The 10,667-nt window shown below is 44.6% G+C and overlaps 1 protein-coding gene across 1 annotated transcript in view; it reads left to right on the top strand.

The window, feature by feature from the left end:
- Window positions 1–3,039: 3,039 nt before the first annotated feature.
- The window catches only part of LOC120024241 (translocating chain-associated membrane protein 2-like), a 30,566-nt gene continuing 22,938 nt past the window's right edge, over window positions 3,040–10,667 (top strand). The window contains exons 1-2 of the mRNA XM_038968435.1: window positions 3,040–3,184; window positions 5,825–5,968. Coding sequence (XP_038824363.1) covers window positions 3,040–3,184; window positions 5,825–5,968 — 289 coding nt within the window. The remainder of the gene's footprint in view (window positions 3,185–5,824; window positions 5,969–10,667) is intronic.

Genomic DNA, 10,667 nt, shown 5'->3' with positions numbered 1-10,667 from the left:
GATCAAAGTGTGTTGTGGTCCCTTTTGAAATGACTTTTTAACAGACCCGAGTTCAAATAGTATTTGTTTTCTTTCAAACACACTGAGTGATTCAACTGCAATGCCACACTGGCGATTCATATAACTCATTTTGTTCAGAGAGAGTTAGAAAAGGGTGTGTGTGTGTGTGTGTGTGTGTGTGTGTGTGTGTGTGTGTGTGTGTGTGTGTGTGTGTGTGTGTGTGTGTGTGTGTGTGTGTGTGTGTGTGTGTGTGTGTGTACGTGCATGGTTGTTTGTGTGCGGCCGTGAGGTTCCAATGAGAAAGCTGCGACCTATTGCGGTGTGACAGCGTTACTCAGTTCCGGTTACGACGTTCCCACAACGTTTCCACAACCTGTCAGGCCGACACATCCTGGTGGGAAATTACAGCGTGTCCGATCCGGCTGGGAGCGTTCCAGGAACAGCCTCTCCGAGATTGACACGGATGTTGGGATGGCATTCTGCTGGGGTTTCCTGACTGCTGTTTCTGAATAGTAAAGTTCACTACCCACCTAGAATGATATAGTCATCCATGAGAGTGTTCCTCCGTTTTGGTACCTTCACTCTTCCACCCTGACTTACTCCTTCACTTGACTTTCTAATGGATCACTGGGTTCCAGTACGGGACTGTTGTGGGTTTGATTCCTGCAGACTGATTATATCTGGTATGTGTCAGTTAATGTTGCTAGTTCTGTAAATTGCTTTGTGTTGAAGTGTCTACTAAATGCCCATATTATTATTTAAATGATCAAGTCCTCCAATCCTGTCACAGCAGATCAGTGATTATCTCCAAAGAAATGAGGAAGAAACAATGCATCTCGAAAGGATTCAACTGGTGTCAGTGTTGCTCTTTAGTTCCTGAGTTGGGCTATTTGACCTGTGACCCCCATCATCATTCTTCCTGAGTCTGTTGACACACTGTGAGAGAGTCCAGTAGGGTCTGTTTTCATATGGAACTCCCCTCTCTCTCCTACTTGGTCTGTTGTAAGGTTTAATGTTCCATGTCCTCCTAAAGGGCGTCCTCCAGAACCAGGGGTTAACAACAACATTTCCAGAGTCTTTGTTGGTGTCCCGACCCGACTTGGGTTCAAATAGTCCATTTTGTTTTCTTTCAAATACTTATAGATGCATTTCATTGGGCTAGCCTGGCACAGTGAAACCAATGGAGTTTCCATGTATGGAATTGTCCCGAAATTACAAACCCTATCCATCTGGCAATGCAAAACTATTAGACCTTGAAAACGCAGCCCTGGGCCCGAATTCCTTAAAGCATCTCAGAGTAGGAGTGCTGACCTAGGATCAGTTTGACCTTTTAGATCATAATGAATACTATTCATGGACAGGGGGGCCTGATCCGAGATCAGCACTCTTACTTTGTGATAATGGGCCCAGGACTCCTTTACTACTACAGCAGTCCTTCTGGGATTCTGTGGTTCAAACTGGATTCTGTGGTTCAAACTGGGTTCTGTGGTTCAAACTGGGTTCTGTGGTTCAAACTGGGTTCTGTGGTTCAAACTGGGTTCTGTGGTTCAAACTGGATTCTGTGGTTCAAACTGGATTCTGTGGTTCAAACATTAAAAGCACATCAGTAATATATATATAGTCCCACACAGCTGCTGTATTTAAAGGACATTTCAATCAATGTGGACACACAACATGTTAGTACATCAGACAGCATTTCCTGAATCACCTGTCTATTTTTTTACCTTTTATTTAACTAGGCAAGCCAGTTAAGAACAAATTGTTATTTACAATGATGGTCAGCCTAAAACCCCAAACAGCAAGCAGTACGGTGTAGAAGCACGGTGACTAGAAAGGCCAAAACCTAGGAAGAAACCTAGAGAGGAACCAGGCTGTGAGGGGTGGCCAGTCCTCTTCTGGCTGTGGCGGGTGGAGATTATAACAGAACATGGCCAAGATGTTCAAATGTTCATAGGTGACCAGCAGGGTCAAATAATAATAATCACAGTGGTTGTCAAGGGTGCAACAGGTCAGCACCTCAGGAGTAAATGTCAGTTGGCTTTTCATAGCCGGTCATTCAGAGTATCTCTACCGCTCCTGCTGTCTCTAGAGAGTTGAAAACAGCAGGTCTGGGACAGGTAGCACGTCCGGTGAACAGGTCAGGGTTCCATAGCCGCAGGCAGAACAGTTGAAACTGGAGCAGCAGCACGGCCAGGTGGACTGGGGACAGCAAGAAGTCATCAGGCCAGATAGTCCTGAGGCATGGTCCTAGGGATCATGTCCTCCGAGAGAAAGAAAGAAAGAAAGAAAGAAAGAAAGAAAGGAAGAAAGGAAGAAAGAAAGAAAGAAAGGAAGAAAGAAAGGAAGAAAGGAAGAAAGGAAGAAATGAAGAAAGGAAGAAAGGAAGGAAGAGAGTTAGAGAGAGTATACTTAAATTCACACAGGACACTGGATAAGACAGGAGAAATATTCCAGATATAACAGACTGGCCCTAGCCCCCCGACATAAACTACTGTGGCATAAATACTGGAGGCTGAGACAGGAGTGGTCGGGAGACACTGTGGCCCCATCCGACGATACCCCCGGATAGGGCCAAACAGGCAGGATATAACCCCACCCACTTGCCAAAGCACAGCCCCCACACCACTAGAGGGATATCTTCAACCACCAACTTACCATCCTGAGACAAGGCCGAGTATAGCCCACTAAGATCTCCGCCACGGCACAACCCAAGGGGGGGCGCCAACCCAGACAGGAAGATCACGTCAATGACTCAACCCAGTCAAGTTACGCACCCCTCCCAGGGACGGCATGGAAGAGCACCAGTAAGCCAGTGACTAAGCCAGTGTCTATCCTCCCTAGAGAACAGAAGAGATGAGAGGAAAGCAGCCTGTCTATCCTCCCTGGAGAAGAGAAGAAAACATCCTTCTGTCTATCCTCCCTGGAGAAGAAAGGAAAAGAAAAGGGTGGAGCATCATCTGTCCAGGATGAGAAGAGTGGTGGTAAGGGTCGGGAAGGGGGGGGGGGGGGGGGGGGGGGGCTGGCAGGCGCTTAGTGATGATGTATGAGCCCTCCATCTATCACTCTGACAGGTGTGTCCCCCTCTTCCCTCTCACCCCCTACATGAGCTCGGGTGTCCCTTTTCACAATGGGGGGCCCACGCGGGATAGGTCTGGACAGGGGCCCCAGGATGTCCCTGGGATAGGTCTGGCCAGGGGCCCCAGGATGTCCCTGGGATAGGTCTGGCCAGGGGCCCCAGGATGTCCCTGGGATAGGTCTGGCCAGGGGCCCCATGATGTCCCTGGGATAGGTCTGGACACGGGCCCCAGGATGTCCCTGGGATAGGTCTGGACAGGGATATGGGGGGACAGACCCTTTGTGGAGTGTCCGAGATGTCCTCTAGTCCCGGGGATCTTGAAAATAAGCCCAGTCAGGAGAGAGAGAGAGAGAGAGAGAGAGAGAGAGAGAGAGAGAGAGAGAGAGAGAGAGAGAGAGAGAGAGAGAGAGAGAGAGAGAGAGAGAGAGAGAGAGAGAGAGAGAGAGAGAGAGAGAGAGAGAGAGAGAGAGAGAGAGAGAGAGAGAGAGAGAGAGAGAGAGAGAGAGAGAGAGAGAGAGAGAGAGAGAGAGAGAGAGAGAGAGAGAGAGAGAGAGAGATATTATGTTATGTTTCTAGCTCCAACAGTGCAGTAATACCTACCAACACACACAAATCCCCCAAATTAAAAGAAAGGAATTAAGAAATATCAGAACGAGCAATATCAGAGTCAGGAATATAAATAAATGTATATGATGATGTGAATAGACATGGACCGTTGATACTTGCCTATTCATGTTAGGATTTACTTTACTGTCGGCCTATAGACAGATTTATGGCTTATTAATTCCTATCTGTGAAAAATTACTTAATGAGCCTAATGATTTGGAAAGTATAATGACTGTTGAGAATGCACAGCTATAATGACTGTTGAGAATGCACAGCTATAATGACTGTTGAGAATGCACAGGTATAATGACTGTTGAGAATGCACAGGTATAATGACTGTTGAGAATGCACCGCTATAATGACTCACGGATACATTTTTTTTTTAAACCATGGAAATGCCTCAATCGTCATTATGACCAAATTATTTGGACTCAAGTCGATGTGCAGCAGACCTGTTTTAACTGCTTTGTGGAAGGGGAACAAATAGTTACTTTGGCGGTGACTACATCTGTTTGAAAACAGATCATCAAAAATGACTACTTTTTAAAACAATTTAAATACACATCTCAGAAAGTGACCACTTAAAAAAAAAAAGTAGAAGGCAGTTTTGGGATATTTAGTTTCCTTTCAAAACATAATAGCCATATTTTGTTACTTTTATCATTCTCATTAACACTTAATATTAAACTGTTCTTGTAAAAATCTCATTACTTTTTGACTGTTGAGAATGCACAGCTATAATGACTGTTGAGAATGCACAGCTATAATGACTGTTGAGAATGCACAGGTATAATGACTGCTGAGAATGCACAGCTATAATGACTGTTGAGAATGCACAGGTAAAATGACTGTTGAGAATGCACAGCTATAATGACTGTTAAAAATGCACAGCTATAATGACTGAGAATGCACAGCTATAATGACTGTTGAGAATGCACAGGTATAATGACTGTTGAGAATGCACAGCTATAATGACTGTTGAGAATGCACAGGTATAATGACTGTTGAGAATGCACAGCTATAATGACTGTTGAGAATGCACAGCTATAATGACTGTTGAGAATGCACAGCTATAATGACTGTTGAGGATGCACAGCTATAATGACTGTTGAGAATGCACAGGTATAATGACTGTTGAGAATGCACAGGTATAATGACTGTTGAGAATGCACAGGTATAATGACTGTTGAGAATGCACAGGTATAATGACTGTTGAGAATGCACAGCTATAATGACTGTTGAGAATGCACAGCTATAATGACTGTTGAGAATGCACAGCTATAATGACTGTTGAGAATGCACAGCTATAATGACTTCTGAGAATGCACAGGTATAATGACTGTTGAGAATGCACAGCTATAATGACTGTTGAGAATGCACAGGTATAATGACTGCTGAGAATGCACAGCTATAATGACTGTTGAGAATGCACAGGTAAAATGACTGTTGAGAATGCACAGCTATAATGACTGTTAAAAATGCACAGCTATAATGACTGTTGAGAATGCACAGCTATAATGACTGTTGAGAATGCACAGGTATAATGACTGTTGAGAATGCACAGCTATAATGACTGTTGAGAATGCACAGGTATAATGACTGTTGAGAATGCACAGCTATAATGACTGTTGAGAATGCACAGGTATAATGACTGTTGAGAATGCACAGGTATAATGACTGTTGAGAATGCACAGCTATAATGACTGTTGAGAATGCACAGCTATAATGACTGTTGAGGATGCACAGCTATAATGACTGTTGAGAATGCACAGGTATAATGACTGTTGAGAATGCACAGGTATAATGACTGTTGAGAATGCACAGCTATAATGACTGTTGAGAATGCACAGCTATAATGACTGTTGAGAATGCACAGCTATAATGACTGTTGAGAATGCACAGCTATAATGACTTCTGAGAATGCACAGCTATAATGACTGTTGAGAATGCACAGTTGTAAGGAGCCAAATGGCTTGCAGATTGTGCAGTCCTTCTGTGCCCTGTGTAATATTATAGAATGTGTCCTACGAGACTCCTCTGTTCCTGCTTACTGGTATTCTCTATGGAATCAGAGGGTGTCTTCCTCTATTCTCTCTAATTCCCCCCCCCCCCCCCCCCCCCCCCCCCACCTCTCTCTCTCAGACTGCCAGTCGGGCGTGGCTCTCCAAGTGCTGATGGCCCGTTGTCAGGGGAAACGGAGCTGTTTGGTCCGGGCGTCCACACGAGAGTTCGGGGACCCCTGTTACTCTGGCACCAGGAAATACCTCAGTGTCATCTACACCTGTGGTGAGTCTCCAGTTGTACCGGCTGCAGTTCTTTCACACTACACCTAGTCAGCAGTTCCTTATGTGGACACTAGGGGGAGCTGTTCTCTCAAGTTTCATGTTTTATTAGTCGTAGGAGATACACATAGTATATTAACGAGGGATCATCAATTAGATTCAGCCGAGGGACGGTGTTTTTCTTAAGCATATGGTCAGGAGGCCGGAACAGAATTACAAATCATTTGTAGACTGAAAATTGATTGCAAGAAGCCCAAACAGATATGTTTTACTAAAACAGTCCTTTCAAACCTTGCTTACATTTGTATACGATCACATATATCTCTCTATTATGCATGGGAACACTGTGGAACAGATTTCTTTCATCAGTTGGAGCTGATTGGCTGGTGTTTTTACAGTCTTCTTTGCAAAGAGAATTTGGGGGAACCCTGGTATACACCGTCCAATGAAATGCTTACTTGCAGGTTCCTTCTGGACAATGCAACAACAATAATAAATAATAATAGGAACATAAAGTAAATGTCTCAGTAGAACAGAATAAACATTTTAACATCCGTATAATACAGGAAGGCCCAATTTATAGTACTGTATTTACACACGTTTGGGGATGAGGGGATTGGTAAAGTGTTTAAATTGTGCAGTTTTTAGCAATCTTAATAAGAGACTGCAGCAGGTGTGTGTGTGTGTGTGTGTGTGTGTGTGTGTGTGTGTGTGTGTGTGTGTGTGTGTGTGTGTGTGTGTGTGTGTGTGTGTGTGTGTGTGTGTGTGTGTGTGTGTGTGTGTGTGTGTGTGTTGATCTATGTCGATGGGGGGCTGATGTGGATGGCTGCCTTTTGATACAACTACGTATGTGGCCCAAGTTTTTTCCCGGTCTTTTATCTCTGTCCGTCTGTCTGTCTCTGTCCGTCTGTCTGTCTATATTTATCATGTATGTCTGATGACTGTCTGGTGTTTGTAGGAGTGGTGCTTGACAGTTTAGTTTCTGCTCTCTGTCTCGACGGAAGAGAGATTGGTTTCGTCTCCGTCTATCCAGCCACCACACCCCCAGGCTAATCCTGAGCTGGCACAATATAATTCGTTAACACACACATTCATAAACTAATGGACACACACACACACACACACACACACACACACACACACACACACACACACACACACACACACACACACACGTTGTCCAGATGCCTGCTGATCCGGGGATTGATCCATCAATGCCAGGGTCTGGAGCCTCTCAGACCGAACATGTCAGCAGCGACACACAACACACTCACACACAACCCCCTAATGCTGATCAACCTCTGTCCCGAACCCTGTTTGAATGCTCTACAAGAACTGTCCAGTATCTATCAGAACAAGAACTGTCCAGTATCTATCAGAACAAGAACTGTCCAGTATCTATCAGAACAAGAACTGTCCAGTATCTATCAGAACAAGAACTGTCCAGTATCTATCAATAGAAAAACAGTAGAACTGAGATTTGAGAGTCTTTTTAATCTCTGTCTGACCCTCCTCGTCTCTACGTTGATATCCAGAGATGTTGTGTGTGCTCCTGACCAGCTCCAGAGATGTAGTGTGTGCTCCTGACCAGCTCCAGAGATGTAGTGTGTGCTCCTGACCAGCTCCAGAGTGTGCTCCTGACCAGCTCCAGAGATGTAGTGTGTGCTCCTGACCAGCTCCAGAGTGTGCTCCTGACCAGCTCCAGAGATGTAGTGTGTGCTCCTGACCAGCTCCAGAGATGTAGTGTGTGCTCCTGACCAGCTCCAGAGATGTAGTGTGTGCTCCTGACCAGCTCCAGAGTGTGCTCCTGACCAGCTCCAGAGTGTGCCCTGACCACTCCAGAGATTAGTGTGTGCTCCTGACCAGCTCCAGAGTGTGCTCCTGACCAGCTCCAGAGATGTAGTGTGTGCTCCTGACCAGCTCCAGAGATGTAGTGTGTGCTCCTGACCAGCTCCAGAGATGTAGTGTGTGCTCCTGACCAGTTCCAGAGATGTAGTGTGTGCTCCTGACCAGCTCCAGAGTGTGCTCCTGACCAGCTCCAGAGTGTGCTCCTGACCAGCTCCAGAGATGTAGTGTGTGCTCCTGACCAGCTCCAGAGTGTGCTCCTGACCAGCTCCAGAGATGTAGTGTGTACTCCTGACCAGCTCCAGAGATGTAGTGTGTGCTCCTGACCATGTGTATGTATGCTAACCATGTGTATGTGTGACAAATAAAATTTGATTTGATTTGATTTGACCAGCTCCAGAGATGTAGTGTGTGCTTAGGTATGGTGGGAAGAAATGGAAGGAAAAGAAAGAATGGAGTAGGCGTAATGTAGGGAAATGGATAGAGAGAAGGAGTGTGTGAGTGTGTGTGTGTGTGTGTGTGTGTGTGTGTGTGTGTGTGTGTGTGTGTGTGTGTGTGTGTGTGTGTGTGTGTGTGTGTGTGTGTGTGTGTGTGTGTGTGTGGAGGCAGGGTGTGTAGTGCAGGGGAGACTTTTGGCAAGGAGAAATCCTTCTATCTGTAGTAGAATGCAGAGTTTTCCATTAGCGACTGTCGTCGTCTGAGCAGGCTACAGACTCATTTTCAGCCGACTACTTTTTCCACTTCATATTAACTAGTCTACTTTTCATTTAAAAGTTTCAGTTCGCTAGTACGTCGAGCCCTCTCCTGCCGGGATTGAACGATAAGCACCTTCTCGCGATCTATTGACAGAATAGGTGCCTGGAGTCGTGGCACATAGGCTATTTACTGAGCTTTGATTGACAACTGAACAGCAAGTGTTGAATTGTTCATAAAAGGTGTCAAACTGACTGAATAAAGTCAATCTCAAATATCCCTTTGCCATTCATAAATCATGCAGTGTGGTTATATGTCTATGGTATCACAGTGGGAGAAGTAAACCATAGGATTTCCTAGGTTTCCTTTCCTAGTATGTCTGGGCTTGCCTAACCTAAACTAGCAGACGTAAAAGAAATGTCGGAAACTAGATCCACTACATACTGGGTCTTCACGAGAAGAAAATAACTGTTGGGGGAGGTTCTCTTCTGCCATGTTCAACCAATCCAGTAAATATGGAGGAGGGGTTAAGATGGAAGGTCGCGTTGTTCACCATCAAATGCGGAAGTCGCATCACATCTCTTTTAATTTTCCCTGAAAATCAGAACTTCCGGTTGTTGGGGACTCGGCAGAGGCTTGCCAGACAGAGGCTTGCCAGACAGAGGCTTGCCAGACAGAGGCTTGCCAGACAGAGGCTTGCCAGACAGAGGCTTGCCAGACAGTAACCACGTTTACATGAGCACAGTATACCGGATAATCGCTTATATCCCGCTTATGGTCATATTCAGGATAAACTGTTTACATGCACCTTTGATATCTCGCTCACGAGTATCCCTGTATCCATGAATAAACACAATATTCCTCATTGAAGTTCATATGGGTTAAATGGAACAGTAACTGAAAGATGGACACTGACTGTAGGTCTATAACCTTTAACATATAAAATAATATAATATTAACTGTAGGTCTATAACCTCTAACATATAATATAATATTAACTGTAGGTCTATAACCTCTAACATATAGAATAATATTAACTCCTGCAGAATTATGCATTTCTTGCAGTAAAATGATACAACAAATGTTCATTTTGTCTCGGGAACAGGAGTGGAGAAATATGATTTCTTTCTTTCAGCATCGAATGTGTGTGTCACGCCCTGACCTTAGAGAGCCTGTTTATCTATTTCTTTGTTGGTTCCCAATCAGAGGCAGCTGTTTATCGTTGTCTCTGATTGGGGATCACACTTAGGCAGTCCTTTTTCCCACCTTCAGTTGTGGGATCTTGTTTTGTGTGTAGTTGCTTTCTGCGCTGCATAGAGCTTTACGTTCGTTTTGCATTTTGTTGTTTTTTGGTATCTTTGAAAATAAAAGTAATATGTACGCCTACCACGCTGCACCTTGGGCTCCTTCCGATGACGGACGTAACAGTGTGTGTAATGTGTTATCTTTGACACTGTTATGCAAGCAGACAGTATTTCAACCACATAGTGATGACCAACTGAAGACTTATTTTCATCCTTCTCTAAGCTTGTTATTTCCTTAAAACCCGTCAAACTGATGTCATTTGGACATTTTGCACAGGACCAATCTTTCCACTGTTTTGAAGTTATTGCGTTTTCCCCCGGTCCCTAAACGAAACAGACAACTTTACCGGTGTTAACTGTATTACTAATGCCTTCATTCTATCGATGTAAGACATTATTCTGGTGAGGACTACTGTAATTATTCTTCTGGGGCAACAAGTTAGGCTATGACAGAAGAGAAGCTGCATGTATTTAACTCTAGTTGACAAACAAATGGCCTACCAAATGTCGGAAGTTACACTAAACAAAATATAAACGCAACATGTAAAGTGTTATTTCTCTCAAATTTTGTGCACAAATTTGTTTACATCCCTGTTAGTGAGCATTTTGTTCTTTGCCAAGATAATCCATCCACCTGCCAAGTGTGGCATATCAAGAAGCTGATTAAACAGCATGGCCATTACACAGGTGCACCTTGTGCTGGGGACAATAAAAGGCCACTCTAAAATTAGATTCTCTGGACTGATGAAACCAAGATGGCCTGATTGCCAAGCGTCATGTCTGGAGAAAACCTGGGGCCAACGGGCACCCTCAAGGAGAGGTAGGGATAGGGGGATAAGGGTTCAGGCGGGGGGTGGTGAG

Source organism: Salvelinus namaycush, chromosome 29 (assembly GCF_016432855.1).
Source record: "Salvelinus namaycush isolate Seneca chromosome 29, SaNama_1.0, whole genome shotgun sequence".
Classification (NCBI taxonomy): domain Eukaryota; kingdom Metazoa; phylum Chordata; class Actinopteri; order Salmoniformes; family Salmonidae; genus Salvelinus; species Salvelinus namaycush.
This window is presented reverse-complemented; position numbering and strand designations above follow the sequence as displayed.